General features: G+C 37.8%; 2 protein-coding genes across 4 annotated transcripts; one reads left to right on the top strand and one right to left on the bottom strand.

Moving 5' to 3' along the window:
* Positions 1-380: 380 nt before the first annotated feature.
* LOC148717471 (mitogen-activated protein kinase 3-like) lies at positions 381-2,556 on the top strand. Its single transcript, XM_088742485.1, has 4 exons — positions 381-523; positions 939-1,005; positions 1,359-1,457; positions 2,261-2,556. Exons 1-3 carry the CDS (start codon positions 434-436, stop codon positions 1,430-1,432), a joined length of 231 nt encoding a protein of 76 aa, XP_088598611.1. The 5' UTR covers positions 381-433; the 3' UTR covers positions 1,433-1,457; positions 2,261-2,556.
* A 2,032-nt stretch (positions 2,557-4,588) lies between these two features.
* LOC111346991 (uncharacterized) lies at positions 4,589-15,184 on the bottom strand. 3 transcript variants are annotated; one of them, XM_088743820.1, is made up of 5 exons: positions 14,900-15,184; positions 8,397-8,451; positions 7,277-7,398; positions 6,221-7,146; positions 4,589-5,873 (listed from the first exon to the last, which is right to left on the bottom strand). In XM_088743820.1, the coding sequence occupies exons 2-5, from the start codon at positions 8,439-8,441 to the stop codon at positions 5,326-5,328; spliced, it is 1,641 nt and encodes a 546-aa protein (XP_088599946.1). In that variant the 5' UTR covers positions 8,442-8,451; positions 14,900-15,184; the 3' UTR covers positions 4,589-5,325. The 3 variants fall into 3 exon arrangements, with proteins under 3 accessions (XP_088599946.1, XP_088599944.1, XP_088599945.1); XM_088743818.1 differs by lacking the exon at positions 14,900-15,184 and adding an exon at positions 13,000-13,135; XM_088743819.1 differs by lacking the exon at positions 14,900-15,184 and adding an exon at positions 9,374-9,930.
* Between the last annotated feature and the right edge of the window lie 1,965 nt (positions 15,185-17,149).

The following is a 17,149-nucleotide window of genomic DNA, read 5'->3' as shown; positions in this document are numbered from 1 at the left end:
AGTGATGAGAATAAAGAAAAATATCAGTTAGGGTATTAAGGGCTCGACACTAACTTTTCAACTTACTAGCCAAGTGGCTAGTGACATCTTAGATGTTATGACAGTTTCACTTTGTTTACTAGCCAACTAGGCTAATGGAGATCGAATACCAGCAGCCAAACCTGAATTTCTACGAGTCTGTGGCTAGTGGGCTACAGTCAGTGTCGAGCCCTGGTATTATCAGTGGATCTTAACATGCTTTTTCAAACATAACCACTATAAACCATAGGGTATCAATGGAAATTATTTCATTTCAACTTGATCTGATTGGAAAACAAATGGGGTGAGACAATCCGCAATGGATAATATTTCTTGGAGTGAATTAATCCCATATCAAATCTGACTGCACAATTTCAATCTTTCCTTGTTTACAGCTATAGAACTGTTAGATAAGATGCTAACTTTCAATCCTGACAAACGGATCACAATAGAGGAAGCTCTGGCACACCCTTACCTAGAGCAGTACTATGACCCACAAGATGAGGTAAGAGATGAGCTGTCAGTGTACTACTCTGTATGATAATGGGATTGAGCTTTTACTTCCCTGCTTGACTTGAAAAAACCTTCATGAACTGTACTTGTAATAGTAAACACAGATTTGTTTTTTGTTGTTGTTGTTGTTGTTGTTTACATTTTAAATTGTTATTTAATTTTCTGGGAGTAGCGCATTTCGTTTGTTTTGGAAAAATGAATTTTTTCAAAACAAAACATAAATCAATGTCATTTGAAGAAGTCATCACTAAGGTCGTTTAAACATCAGTCACCACCACCCGCAACGTTCCTTCCAAGACTGCCCTTACCTGCGCAATACATGATCTGATAATTTAAATTTTAAATATCATTGTCCTGTTGATAAAACTTAAAGTACAGTAATTATTAGTATTTTTTTTCCTTTGCAGCCTGTGGCGGAGGAGCCATTTAGATTTGAAACTGAGTTGGATGATCTTCCTAAAGAAAAACTTAAAGGTAAAGTTGGTCAGGTGTTGTGTGACATGCATGGTTTACCTTGGACTTGTCTTTTTTGACTAGTTCCCAGTCTTAAGTGTTAGTAATCTTTGTTTAACAATACAAGGTGACATTCAAAATAACCTTCCCCCCCTTATTGTTTCTTATTTACCTTTAACTTTCAAAGTTAATGACTTCCCACTCTCACTTTTAACAATCTTTTTCATTTCACACTCATACTATCACTCTTCCATGAGATCGATCAGTTTATATTTTGGCACACATTCAATTATATTACACAGTATGTGATAAAATACATGTACAGGTGTACGTGGGCTGTACACTGGAACTATTTTTCCTGTTTTTCTGTGCAGAACTTATTTTTATTGAGACTGCCAGTTATCCAGGGTCACCTTACCTAGGTGACTTTCACCTTGGACAGCAGTGAGGCATAGAATGTGATATTTGAAGAGGTAAGTTATTTTTTGAGTGGTAGATATTGTCTATGTACCTTTAAACCTCTTTGCACCATAGTCTTTTAATTTTTTTTTCTTTTGTTTGTCTATTTGTATTATAATTATTGAAATGGATGTCTAGTACTGCTATGGTAGTAGCAGTTTCACTTTTAATTAAATTAATTTACTATAGTCACAAAAAAGAATTTGAACCAGGCTCCTGATTATATACTAATCCTCATCAAAAGAAAAAAGAAAAAAAGCATGCAATAATACTTTAATTTTGTGTCATCAACCTGAGTCAGTTAACACATTTTTTGTGGAGTCATTCCTACCATTAATACCCTCCCCCATATACATTTCTACATGTATTTGCAAAAGAAAAAAAAGGACTCATCATAAATTATTCTAGGTGTGAAATACTTTGTCAAACACACTGTGGTTGGTTGAATCAACAACACAGCAGACATGTACTGTAGTGCAATTGCCATTATCACTTTAATTTAAATGTGCTGTCTGTCGCCTCAACCTACCGATATTGAGTTATTGAGTGCTTCACTCAGATGCAATGTTCACTGGTGTTGTGGAGGTATATTGTATGCTGCAGTATGATATTTTTTTTGAAATGTCCCTGTTGACCTCCAATCATGGGACTGGATCATGTTTCTATCTAACTGACTCCCTTTGAGTTTGAAGTCCATGTTTACATGTAAATAAATTAAAGAGTAGTGTTTTTTTATAGTGCATACAGTGGCTTATGGTTGTGCTAGGTGTCAAATTAATTTTGAGTTTAGATATTGATTTCTTTTTCTGCTTTTTAGGAAGACCCACTTGTACAACTGCTTCAGAAGTTGAACCTTTGAAATTTTATTGTAAAATTTATATATGTAGTTTTTCATGAAGATTTATAAGGTGTGTGACTCGGAGTTAGTGCTCAATCACTCCTTTGTCAGAAACTTTTCATTTATATCTCTGTATTATATTAACAGTGATTTTTTTTTTTTTTTGCTTAATTTTGTAGCATCATGTAAAGATGATCATTGCCTTTCTTGTGCTCCAGCTTGGCTTACAAGCTGGGCTCCCAATTTTCATTCAATCAATGCATGGTGGCCCTTGAACATTTTAAGGAAGGGGTGCTACTTGGGGTTGTCAAGGAGTGGATCAAAACAAACTCGCTTTAGTTTGTAATATGAAGTTTAAAAAATTTGTTGTTGTATTTATGGACTCTGTTGCCGCACTTTTATTATCTCTTTGTCATGGGTAAACCGTCTAAATATGATAAACACTGTTCGTTTTACTTTACCTTGTAAAATTGTCATCAGCGCATGGCACCGTCAATTAAGGGCCAATCTGCATATTCTTTAAAAAAAAAAATGCTAGATTTAACGACACCCAATGCATTTTGATCCTTAAGGTCGAAGGACCGCACATGTTAATAATCGTGAAAAGGTAGTCGTAATGAATTGTAACTAAAAATATGAAGTAGATGAACGATCTTTAGTTATGTATTATTCAAAGTACAGTAGTTATTAATAACAGACTGGCGGTAGATAATAAATTTAAGGATGTGATTATTTAATTCTTGCTTCTGAAAAAATAACCAATTTTTGTCTGTGCATAAGCGACTGCATTGTGTGTTGCTCTGTATTACTTGGAGGGTTATGTTTAAAATATTTGCCATAACGCGCGAGTTAAAATCGTCATCTGTGTATTTTTGTGCGAACCTGCAGAACCCTTAGAAATCCCTTACTCAATCATCACCGACTGGAAGTGTAGTGTACTCAACCCACAGTAATAAGGAAACATCAAAGACCGCGTAATATTTTTCATATGTGGGTTAAAAATTCGGTACGGGCGACGTATAGAACAATCGATTTTGTATGGATACTCTTGTCTTGTCCTTTCATTTTAATTACCTCTTGGAATAAAAGGGATCGAGAGGTGCCGAGAGAACATCAGCACAGTTTATACACTCTTCAGGGAGTTGATAGTCTCGCTTGCAGCCCTTTCCGGAGTCGTCACGCAAGCGAAAACTCCCCCACCAACGACGCCGGAAAAGCGCGTCACGCAAGCGAAAACTCCCCCACCAACGACGCGGAAAGGGCGTCACGCAAGCGAACACTCCCCCGCCAACGACGCCGGAAAGGGCTGCAAGGGAGACTAGGGAGTTGAGAATAGTAGGGTAAATGTACTAGTAATATTGTGATACTTGTGTGTGAGACATGCTCTCTTTGCTGGCAGCTCATTTTATGTTGACTGCAAATCTTTCAACGACAACTAACGCGCTTAAAAGAGATATCTTTTACCGTTTGATTATCTATGTCGATTTATTTTCCCTCTATCTGCGTTCAGCAGTTACGAGTCAAGACACTGGGTTGACTTTTCAGTCATCGATCCCTTAGGAAAAATGCCGACGGGAACCTTGTTGTGAGAGTCTCTGCTCAAGCTCGTCACACATACGCGATGTTTTCAATTGAACATCTTGTCATCGAGAGATGGAAGTAAAGTTGGGCAGCCGCTGCGGTACTGCTTTTTCTCCGAAGGATCTCCTATTATTGTCGTTTTCACGTTGTTAAGTTGTTGGAATTCACCGATTTGGGATAGCAATGCCTTGCTTTACTTTAGCATCCACACCCAGCAATCAGTTGTAACAATGGCGACTCATCACTCGCGGTTGTCCGCCCTTTTTGTAGGTCGCCTTTTTTCTCTGAGTTATCATCGTCGCCTCGTGATATTCTTCCTCGTTCTTCATGACTGTTGTGATTGATTCAAGACTCGAAATACTCTTTAAGAGAAGAAAAAATCATGAACAACCAAGTCAATATCTTAACTCGTAAAAGGGACGGTGACGTGGAAACGACTATGGAATTTTTTTTTTTTTTTTTTTTAATCTCAGTCTTGATTAATCCGAGAGCAGTCCTCGTCCCTCGTCACCCTCGAACAGATCTGATGCAATCTCGACGGGACTATATTAAGCATGTTTAGTTGGAAAGTTCTTGTGAGAGATTTTCCAACATTGTTAGTGTTGATACCCTTGATAGAGTAGTTTTCAACTGAGTGGGGGAGGTAATCCTGGATTGCTTTGGTTTTGTTTTACTTCGCCTTGTGACTGGTCTATAAAACCTCAACCATCTCAAACTAATCAAACGTAAAACCAAAACCAATTTTTACTTGGTCAGTAGCGTTTCCTGCGCTTCAAGCGGAGTGGTCACCTGTATTTAAACATGAGCTCTCATTGGCTAGTGATGATACTAATCCTTTGACCCCTACGAATGACTAACATCTAATTTCTCCTCAAGATATCACCCCTGAACTACACTTTAAGGTCACGACAATAATGGAAATTATCAACAACTATGGTAACTCTGGATTGGTAAAAGAAGTTCTTGTCATGTCAGCACCTCAGGAAATGTATATAGAACAGTATAGAGCACATCCATACTTGGCCGAAGTACAGCCATGGATTTTCATGCCAACTCCCTCGTTGTGTGCTAATTGTACGCCACACGGCCATTAGGAACAAGGAAATCTTCGGTGTTTCTCGGCCAGATGCAGTGCTGGTAAAGAACAGCTTGAACTGAATATCTTAATACACGAGTATATATTGGCTCCCCTTTATCTGAAAGCTCCTTAATACAGAGAAGTAAAGACTTGTTTGATACACAGTAAATATGAAATGAGTAAATAGAGAATATGTTTTAGTTTACGCTGTTTTGATAAATATGAAATGAGTACATAGAGAATATGTTTTAGGTTACGCTGTTTTGAGAACGTTTCTTTATACGAAGTTTTAGGTAATATGCAATTTTTTTTGTTGGTGAATTTTTTCATTTCCACATGTCTGTTAATTTCACGGGTCGAGGGGTTCATTAAGATTTTTAACCCATCAGTTTATCTCGTTCACCTTGGAAGCCAAAATTGAATTGTAGGCGTTCACTGCGTTATGAATTTTTTTCAAGCACGCCTCCGGAAATTTCCAATAAAATTGTTTCACTTTACATTTGAACTGTTGCAAAAAACCTCCTAAAAAATAATAGGCCACTGACGGAAGTCGCTCGTCACTTCTTTTGTATCGCAGGAGGAGGTTTATGGTGAACTCTGGGTCATTAGTTGATCCGAAGTCTAGCAATCCTTCTCTGTCTTCCTTTGGCAGACGGGAACGGCGAATCACTCGCATGGCGTCAAACATCCTCGACAGGTACTTGCTCATCTTCATCAGGCACTCCACCACGCTTATATTTCCACAGTGTTGGTACTCCTTATTTGCTTCTCCCCAATTTTCAATCATCGATACCCACAGGTCGTACGTTGATAGCGGCGTGTGATATTGACACGTGGTGATCGCCTTCATTTGAATTCCCTGTACTACGTGCCGAATGGCGCCTCGAGTATGATATGCCTCTGCAGCGTAAAGTAGGGCCTTGGCGAGGCTACCTAGGAAAGAGCGTTGTTGTAAAAAAACAACGGTCAATTCATGCTTACATATATGATACTAAATCCTCGGGTCTTCTTATTACCAATTTAGCAAAAGGCGTTGTGTAGGAAGTGACGCCAATTTTTTCATTTATCGTGGTACTTTTTAAACCGTTTTCTAAAACTCAAAAGTTTGAGGAGTTTGATGTTTCTAAATAGTTTCCCACATCATTAATGAGGAATATAAACTGGAGTTGAGAAGATTAGTACCGTAATGAATAAGAATGGGTGGAACCTCTCGCGCATTTTGACTGCTTTACCGTGGTAAAGGACGGAAACAATCTCTAGTCTGTCAGATCTCTATTTACCTGTTGCTCGTGGGTCATATTGTCCTCTCTTTGCTACGTCTTCCAAATACTTTTGGTACCAAGCGTTGTGCGTTTTTCTGAAGTTAGCTTGTGAACTATATTTGTTTCTCCGCAAATCCACCTGCTTGTTCATACATCCAAAAGAAGCCAGCCATTTTTCCAAACGTTTGGCCTTCTCTTTATTGGCCATTTGTTGGATTGCTTCATTCCTCATTTCCGCGAAGAATTCTTCGTTGTACTTGAAGACCTTGTAATAAGCACTGGCCAATTCTTGCATTTGGAACCACGCCTTTTTCTCAAGTTCCGCGAGTCTAGGGACAAACCGGTTTTCGGCTTTGAGTAGCTTAGGAAACATTCTGGGCATGGCGAATTCCAGAGTGTAGGCGTAAACATTTGTATCAAATACAAGCTCCGAAGGTCGCCCGAATTCCTCTTGAAAATATTCGTTAAAGCTCTTGGTGACGGTCGCAGAATCTTGTCCAATAAGCCCAACGTCGTAGTCTGATTTGTACGTGGCGCTGCCATAAGGTAAAGGAAAACACACTCCAGTTGCAGGGATCTCGAAGCTTTGAATAATGCCGCTGTATATGTCTCTATTTTCCTTACAAGCGATTAACTTTTTACTACTTTTTTCCCAAAGAACGTGGGTTACAAAAAGGTATCTAGCCGCTGTAATGTAAAGGAGGTTGATAGGGGTTCGTGTGGCCAGTAAATGTTTCCATGGTGTTGCTTGGTTGTTGTTGTTTCTGAAGAATTGCTCTGCCAGTCGAGCTGCTACTGCCCAGCCTCCTTTTCCGATTTTACCTTTAAAACTTGGTAGTGTCTTCCACTGGACTGCATTGGGATCCCTTACGAAACCATAATCCTCAGCAATTTTGGTTTTCAACAGCTGAACATCAGCGTCAATTTCTGGAGCCATTACATTCCTGAGCCGGGTGTTGAAAAGAAGATAAATCTGATAAGCTCGGAAGTGAGCTAATACAGGTTCGACTGCAATTGGAAGACCAGTCTAATGTACTAATGAGCTAAGCTCATGGTATATGCAACAATTCGCACCTTTCAGTAGCGGTTTTTCCTTGGAGGGGTTCAATTTCGTCGTTTTTCTGCGGATCAATCGGCTGGTGTTCTCCAGAATCCACCTCGAACATGGAAACTGGAAAGAGCTCGCTGTCGCTCACCTGTCAGACAGTATTCGTGACAAACATTTTACGCATTACATAGTGCTCTTTTATTTGGCCTAAGATCAACATGTACATTCTCTATTCTATTATTTATACTTTTTCTGTGGCGCTAACAAGGAGAATTTCGGTTAAATTTAGACGTGGTTCTGTAGTGAGAAAATAGGTCGCTAGTCACTCTCAGGAGTTACAGGGTTAAACGGATGTGAGCCACCAGACAAGGTACAGGTTTTTCAAGTCTTTAAAAAATATACAATGTCAATGTTTGGTATCCAGAGTCTTGGAGAGGATGTCAATGTTGGCTTCAGGCGTTAGCGTAAGGATTTTTACAAAGGGTGGCAAAATATGATTACGAATTTCCGCGCACCTTACGTGAAATGGCCTATACCGCTGATGTAACTTGTCTAACAGAAGGCTCTCACTCACTTGGCGAGGACCGGCAAATGGAGCACTAAGCACTGGAATAGATGTTTACTTCGCATGTTTGTCGGATTCGCCAACTTTTTTAAAGCATTATCCCGGCCACAAAGCGCTAGTCAACGGGTCACTGGCATGTGTGCGATCCCTATGTGTTGTACTAACAATTTTTTGTCTGAGCACTCTATCTGATATTACGATGCTTGGCTCCATATAGCCATTGAGTAACGATCTTCAACAACTCTCCGCTGGCGGCTAATCTGCACCCCAAACTTTTCCTTTTCGAGAATATACAAAATGGTTGTGTAGGAAGGAGTGGAATGAAGAGTGTCGGGGGGAGGGGTGTGGAACCTGGGAGACTGAATACGATATGTCGGTCCCGAATCATTACGAACGCGAACGAGTGTTACCATTTCAGGAAATTTTCCCAAACATTTTAGTCGAAGATACTAGGTACATCTGGTTTTATTATTACGTACTGAGTCAGTAAAACAAAGATAGCGGATGTTGTGCATATCGCCCAAAAATAAAATTAATTTCTTAGAGAAACCAATTATTCAACCTTGGTTTTTATCACTCACCACTTGTCCTTGCACCAACATGAAAACCAGGATACTCAAAATCATTTTACAGTACCTGAAAATTTAAAATCAAAAAGAAAATAACAATAACCGCAACAAAGGGGAAAACCTAGAAACAATGAAAATTGAGGAATGCAACAAACTCTGTTCCTTTCACCTATCCACATAACGTCGATAATTGCACAACAATAAATACTGGTTACAACTGTTAAGCCGAAGAAGTAAATAGAATTACCTTGAGAAAGTAAAACATGTGGGAGAGTACTATATTTTTTCCGGATTTCATTAAATTCAATGAACACTGATTTATCCTCATGACCTCAGTTTGGAAGTCTGGTTTTAGAACAGACATTTCGAACAAATAAAAACAAACGTTTTGAGACTTCTCCGTTGACTTTTGACTGTTTTCTTTGTCAAGGAGGTTACCCCTAAGACAATAAAACAAAAAGTGTTGGAAAAAACAACTTTTAACTTTTGAATGTTTAGCCGTCATACGTAAACTATTTAACTGTAATGCCTGTCAGTCCCGGTGAGAGGCTTGGTTACATCGGAAAAGTTTATAGCTTTTTGTCTTTCTTAAAACCAAGGGCTCAACTTACCTAGTAAGTTTCGTTACCTACGTTTCAGTCCGGGCTTTATTCACTTCCGGCATTTTTCCAGCTAAGGATACAACCTCTATTATAGGAAAATTCATTACTTAACAGGGAAATTCCGCATTAAATTGCACGCGAAAACCGATATCGCACGAATCGCGAAGCAATGAGTGCAATATTGGTTTTTCTTCCCATGATGTATCGTCATTCTAGTAAATACATGCTCGCAGTTTCAGTGGGTTAACTTGAAAACAAATTATCACTCTCCAACAAATATCTCTCCTCAAGCCCTAAATTATATCCCTTAGTAAGAAGCGTCAGTTAAAAAGAAAAATAATGTCCTTTTTGCCGATCAGCGATATTCTTTAAAAATTCCTATCCTACCTTTGGATTTGAGGTGGCTGCTTAAGGGACCAAGACTCGAAGCTGTAACTTTACGAATAAAATATTTGCTTAAAGCCCAATAATGTGTAGTGTGTAAAGGCTGAGTGGGACTAGTGAAGGAAAAAAAACCTTCGCTTGATATATTGTATTCATGGCCTAACGGCTGGACTAGCCACCAGCTGATGTTTAATTAATTACTAATGATTTCAAATTATGTCATTGGAATGGCTGACACAGGTATTACTATAGATAATTGGTTGTTTAAGTGCTTTTCTTTTTAGTGTAGTTAATGGATTTTATGTTTGGTCCTGCTTGTTTCGATTCAGTTGTTCTACGTTTGATCGACTGAAGTTCTTTCCTATTATTATCGCTTGCATGAAACTTTACGCTGCGAAGCCGACAATCCACCGCTTCGATCTTGAAAATTAAACGAACCCATCAACACGATAAGCCACGATGACACTTATTAGTGGTGACCTCATAATTAAGAAGGTCAATGTCATTAGTTTTTAAAGCGAGAGTGCTCGGGAGCAAAATGTAAGGGTTCAAATTCTTCTTTGTTTACAAGTTAATTGATTTCGTTTTGTGGTCCAACTCTGAACAACCAGTCGACGTTTCTTTCTCTCCCTTTTATAACCTCATAACCAAGAAACTAAATTAAGTCAAGCTTGGAGATCAAAATCTTACAGAACAAAAGCCTTATCCTCTTTTGACAAGAGGTAACGCCTTTGTCAGCGATTCCCCTCTGCCTTTTTATTGTTTGACCATAATTACCACTGCTAATTGCATGTAAGTAGAGATACTTATTAAAGGTGTCTGAAGAACCCCTTTTCCTCACCATAACTTCTGCGAGTATGTAGTTGCACCAGGCGTACCTTTTTAAAAACTTAAAAGCTTTTTAAAGAACTATTTTTGAAAGCATATGCATTAAAGCAGAGGAGCACTGCATTGTTGGAGGGATCTTTTCGCTTTTATTCTCCCATGACAGAGTCAATTACCACGCATTAGTTATACCCGGCTGACTAAAATAGGCAGCGGACTGGCTACTATAAACCAATTATCATTTTGACGGTATTAACAGTAATTAGTGAGATTTTGATTCAGAAGTTTTAAACATTGTCGGCGTTACCTTAGGACCTAAAGTTCTAAGACATAGGAATTTCCGCAAGATTTTCTACACTTGATTAGTCAACTCCGTCATTTCTCTTGACTTTAATTAACGTTGATGTCGTCAATTGCGATCGAGGGGAGTTGAGAATTCGCGTTTTGTTTTGAAGTCTCTTTCAGAAAAATACACTCCCTACCCCTTTAGGGTGTTTCTATGGTAATAATCTTTTCCTAAAGGTGTAAACAAACTACAAACTCTAAAATAACAAATATTCGGTAACCATTAAACTTAAATGACATTAAATAAGTCAACAGTTTCTGGTTCACACATATTTTTAGACACCGTCTAGTCTTAACTGAGTATACTTGGCGAATAATCTTGACAGAAGTACTCAGTATTGAGTACATTTAGTGAGGTTTTAATGGAAAACTGAAAGAATTGTTAGTTTATCACATTTCATCAGGTTTCATTCTGGTAATTCACATTAAGAAACCAACAGGGGCGTTTCTAACAGTATCTGATTCGGTCAAGATACCAATGCTTGTGTTTCACAAACGATATACTTGGAAATTAAAGTAAGAAACATTCTCTAACAAATACATATCCTCTTACCCACGATTTAATTTTTTACCTCTTCTTGACTTTTCAGTAAAGTCTAATTTTTAAAAAACTATCCGTTTCAATCAAAGAATTAAGCATTTTTTGCTAAAACCTCTTTGCTCACTCTTGATTTGATTTACTTCTTGATGGGCAGACTCAAGACAAGGCCCCAACATTCAGTCTGTCTACGCCCTTTTCAAAAGTTGAATAAAACCTCAAAGCACAAAGGACTACTAAGATTTACAGCTAAAAGTAGTCTTGCCACACGTGTAGAGACGTTTAATTACTAATGATTTCAAAACATGTCATTGGTAAAATTAATACAGTCGCTACCAGATACTGCTGGCTGGTAAGATGCTTTTTCCGGTAACATAGCGATGTGGATGCTTTTTTTTTTCTATTTTTTAATTTTTTTTCTTAGGTATCTGCCTTAAATTCACCTTAGAAATAGAAATAATATTTTCTCAACGGAGCAAGTAGACTGCAAAATCTAAAAGAACAAATGTTAACCTTTAAATTTTAATCACATCCAAAAAGACATTATTTTCTGCCTCACGTATTGTTTTCGACACCTGTTGTGTTCAGTTTACTTGGCTGACAAATAAGTTTTCATTGCGTTAAAGGACATTTTTGTGGAAAACTGAGTGACTTGTTTCGTGCGGTCAGGAAAATCTTCATCCTAGTAATTCACATTTAGAATTCAAAGGGACCTTTATAAACTTTAAGGTACCTAAGAAATAGGTCGAGTTCACAACCTTTAAGTTAGGTTAGATTAACGATTCCTAAAAAGTAAGAAACATTCTGTTACATATATATCTTTTCTAGCTCATAATTTTCCATTTTACCTCTTCTCAACTCTTGAGTGAAGTCTACTTTCTAAAATTATCAGTGTCCATTAAAGAATTATATTCTTTGCTTAAAAGTCTTACAGTCACCTTTCGACTTGATGTATTCCTCAAAGGGCACTGACTCAAAGCCCGACACTAGCATCAATATCTAGTGAGAGCTCTTTTCGAACGTTGAATGAAACTTCAAAGCACAAACGACTACGAGATTTACAGCTAATAATGGTCTTGTCACAAGTGAAGGGACGTTTAATTTTTAATGAATTCTAAATATATCGTTAGTAAATAACTAAACTAGAAACAATGAATTTAAGGAATGCAACAAACTTTTCTTTCACCCATCCACATAATGTTGATAAATGCACAGCAATAAATACTCGTTCCAACTGTTAAGCCGAAGAAGTAAATAAAATTACCTTAAAAACATCCGGATATCATTAAATTCAATGAACACTCGTCTGATTTATTATCATGACCTTTGGCAGTCTATTTTTAGAACTGACTTTCAAATCAAATCAAATCAAAACAAAAGCTTTGAAACTTCCCAGTGGACATTCGACTGATTTTCACCGGCACGAAGATTACTCCGCTTGAGACCATAAAACTGTCAAAAGGTGTTGGAAAAAACAACTTTTAACTTTTGAATTACTTTTACCCGTCATACGTAAACTATTTAACTGTAATAACTGTTAGTCCAGATGAAAGGTTTGGTTACGGTAGAAAGTTTATAGCTGTCCTATGTTTTTCACCTAAAGGTTCAATTCAACCTAATAAGTTTTGTCACGTTTTCAGGCTTTTTTTTATTCAATGCTGGTATTTTTCCGGCCTAGGGTAACCTCTATATCAGATAATTACATTCACAATCAACGAGAAATTGTTCAAAATAACTCCTATTGATTCAACGTAATCCTAGTAAATTCATGCTCGCCGTTTAGTTAACTTGAAAACAAATTATGACTCTCCAACCAATCTCTCTCCTCAAGCTCTAAATTATAGCCCCTGGTAAGAAGCGTTAGTTAAAGAGAAAGTGCTTTTTGCTGATTGGCAATATTCTTTAAAAATTCCTATCTTACCTTTGCATTTGATGAAGCTGCTTAAGGGACCAAGGCTCAAAGCTGTAACTTTACATATGATGTATCTGCCTCTAAGACCAATATTTTGTAGTGTCTGAGATTGAGCGCTTGATATATTATATTCATGGCCTAACGGCTGGACTCGCCACCAGCTGATGTTTAATTACTAATGATTTCAAATTATGTCATTGGGATGGCTGACACAGGTATTATTATGGATAATTAGCTGTTTAAGTGCTTTTCTTTTCAGTGTACTTAATGGATTTTTTGTTTCATCCTACTTGTATCGATTTAGTTGTTCTACGTTTCATTGATTGACGGTTCTTTCCTAATCTGATGGCTCGCATGAGATAAAATTTACTCTACGAAGCCGACAATCCACCGCTTCGATCTTGAAAATTAAACTAACCCATGAACACGATAAGCCACTATGACACTCAGGGGTGACTTCGTAATTATGACGGTCAAATTCATTAATTTTTAAAGCGTGAGTGCTCGGAAGCAAAACGTTAGGGTCCAAATTAATTCTTTGTTTGACATTTTTCGGTCAATATTCATTTACCTCTTTTTTTCACGAGATCCCGGTAACAAGACAAGAAGACAAGAAGGATAAAAGTAAAATGGGTTATTCTACAGTTACCCGAGATGTGAAACTGAGAGCAAAGCGTTCATAAAGTCGGGACAATTAGCCAGTTTGACGTTCGTCTTTAAAGCGCTAAGATAAGCCAAGTACATGTTAATTGACTTCGTTTTGTAGTCCAACTGAACAGCCAGTCGACGTTTGTTTCTCTCCCTTTTATAACCTCATAACCAAGAAACTAAATTAAGTCAAGCTTGGAGATAAAAAATCTTACAGAACTAAAGCCTTATCCTCTTTTGACGAAAGGTAACGCCTTTCTCAACGATTCCCCCCTGCTTATTTATTGTTTGACGATAATTACCACTGCTAATTGCATGTAAGTAGAGATACTTAAAGGTGTCTGAAGAACCCTTTTTTCCCACCAGCACTTAATTCTGCCAGTATGTAGTTGCACCAAGCGCCGTACCTTTTTAAAAACTTAAAAGCTTTTTAAAGAACTTTTTTTGAAAGCATATGCATTAAAGCGGAGGAGCACTGCATTGTTGAAGGGATCTTTTCGCTTTTATTCTGCCACGAAAGAGTCAATTAACACGCATTAGTTATACGAGATGACCAAAATAAGCAGACTGGCCACTGTAAACCAGTTATCATTTTGAGGGAATTAAGAGTCATTAGTAAGATTCTGATTCAGAAGTTTTAAACATTGTCGGTGTTATATTAGGACCTAAAGTTCTAAAACATACGATTTTTTGAGCTATGCTACGTACACTAAGTCAGGATTAGTTAACTCTATTTTCTGTTGACTTTGAATTATGTCGTTAGTTGAGATCGATGAGAGTTGACGATACGCGTTTTGTTTTCAAGGTTTCTTTTAGAAAACTACGCTCCCAACCCCCTCCGGGTGTTTCCATGGTTACCGTAATCATATTTTCTCAAAGGTCTAAACGGAATACAAACTCTAAAATAACAAATATTCAGTAACCATTAAATTTAAATGACATAAAAAAAGTAAACAGTTTCTGGCTAACAAATATTTTTTTCCGACACCTCTTGTCTTATGTTTACTTGTTACGTGGCGAATAATCTTGGCAGAAGTACTCGGTATTCAATACATTTGATGAAGTTTGTGTGGAAAACTGAAAGAATTTGTTAGTCTATCACATTTCATCAGGTTTCATGCAGGTACTTCACATTAAGAAATCAACAGGGGCGTTTCTAAAAGTAGCTGATTTGGTCAAGATCGCAATGCTTATCACTGTTTCATAAATGATACCTGGAAAGAAAGAAACATTCTTTGCTGAAAAATGTATATCCTCTTACCCACGATTTAATTTTTTCACCTCTTCTTGACTAATTTACTCGGATAGGGACGAACAAGTGGAGGTTCCGTCTCCTGCAGGGTTAGGGATAGGAGACGTTAATTCCCACGCACGAGATTACTGTGTGATCGGATGTCCTTCCCTGGGGTGGGATGAGTGGGTTTACTGGGCCCGCTGAAATTGGCGCAAGCTGTTGCGGTGTCCCTGCCTGTCGGCGAATCTAATAAGAGAAATAAAAATAAAATAAAAAGAGGTCTCGCCACGCGCGTAGGGATGTTTAATTGCTAATGATTTCAAAACATGTCATTGGTAAAATAAATACAGTCGCTACCAGACACTCGCAGATGCTTTTCCCGGTAACGTAATGACGTGAGTCTTGTTTTTTCTTCCATTTTATTTATTTTTTCCCAAGATGTTTGCCTACAATACATCTTGGAAATAGTAATTAAAATATATTCTCAACGGTCTCAACAGACTACAAAATCTGAAAAGAACAAATGTTAACCATTAAATTTTAATGACACCCAAAAGGTCAATATTTTCTAGCTCACGAATTATTTTCCGACATCCAATGCAATGTCTGAAGTTGACTTGGTGGTCAGTCTTAGCAGCTGGGTCCAGTATTCATTACATTCGCGAAAAATGGTAACGTATCATCCAACATGGCGTGACTGCGATTAAGGCGAATTAGATGAATTTTTTGTGCAAAACTGATTGAAAAGTTAGTCTATTACATGTGTTGTTTTAAGACGGTTAAGGGTGCGCTCCTTTCGAAAGGTGAATGAAACTTCGACGCACATAGGACAACTGCGTGATTACAGCTAATAATGGTCGTGCCACAAGCATCGGGACGTCTAATTATTCATGTTTTCTAGATAAATCGTTGGTAAAATTGATACAGTCGCTTCCAGCCACTGCTGGCTATTAAGGCGCTACGCTTTTCGGCTAACAGAGCGATGTGGCTTATTTTTCTACGTACAGTATGATCTTTAGCATAACGAGACCGCTGATACGACAAACAGGAGCTCGCACCTCCTTTGATCCAAAGAAAACAATTAAAGGAAAGTTTACAATCTACGCACAGTCAAAAAGACTCATCATGTCTTACGGCGACTTCGTTGTGCAACTGAGAACTAGAACTGGAATCTAATTGTACATGAAAATTGGTCAGAATTAAGTAGAGAGTCAGTTGATTTCCAAGCCCTAAAAATTTACTAAGTGCCTTTTAAGTAATCATTAATACTTTATGCGAGCTCTCCAAAACCTGTGGCAATTTTTTTCTTTTCATTAGTTCTTTCAACCGAGAAAAAGTAAGGCTAGTGATCAATGGAACTCCTTGAATTTAACTCATGTGATTTTCCAATTTCCAGTTAAGAGTAATGGAAGCAGAAGATCGGAGAATGAATTTATTAGTGTTACAGTTTTTAGTAATTTTCTTTGCGACCTGTCTATATTTATTAATCTGACCGAGAAATCTTTTATCAAAGACAGTTTAAACCTTCTTGGCGCAACACTCGACTTAACAGACATCGTAAATTCATGTCTGTACCTTCCTCAACGTAAATTCCCCTAGCCAGACTCCCTCATGGGTTCTGGTCTCGAGAATAAGATTCAACTTAAAGGCCATACTCAACCAGGATGCGTTGCGGGAGTAATGGTCTTTCTCAGTATTTTCTGTATTACAGAAAAGGAAAGCCTACCGTGTATGTAATATAATTGGAGTAAATTTTTGCAATCATGATCGAGAAACAGCTTTTTATACCCTCATATGGTTTCTTCAAGTCTATTGTCTATATACTACGTATTTGTGTCGTTTCACGAGTAATGAGCTCCTGTTCACGATAATGAAGCCGTCGAAAAAGGTCGTCCTGCACGATGAAAAGCTGCCGTATTACTTGGCTGACTAGGTCAATTTAAAAGCATGGAGTGGGCGAAAGACAGCTTCAGGATTTGGCATGGAAACGAGCAACGAGTCTGTAGAAGCCCTGATACACAGTATTTCGGAGGAAAGTCAAATAGAAAGCTCTTCTGACTCTTGGGTGACCGTCGGACGGGGAAACATTTACAATCGATCTCAAGCCTAATCCCATGTAAGCTTTTGAGAGATCCCGGTGAGAGATAAATTTCTCTTAAATTTGATCTTAATATCCTTTAATCTTTATGTGCATTTTTAAACACTGTGGGCCGGTTGTTAATAAGTGTCTGATCCGAACAACAGTTTTACCCAAGCAGCGGCCGTTCTATTTTTTTT

The sequence above is a fragment of the Stylophora pistillata genome, chromosome 13, assembly GCF_964205215.1.
Source record: "Stylophora pistillata chromosome 13, jaStyPist1.2, whole genome shotgun sequence".
In the NCBI taxonomy this organism is placed as follows: domain Eukaryota; kingdom Metazoa; phylum Cnidaria; class Anthozoa; order Scleractinia; family Pocilloporidae; genus Stylophora; species Stylophora pistillata.
This window is presented reverse-complemented; position numbering and strand designations above follow the sequence as displayed.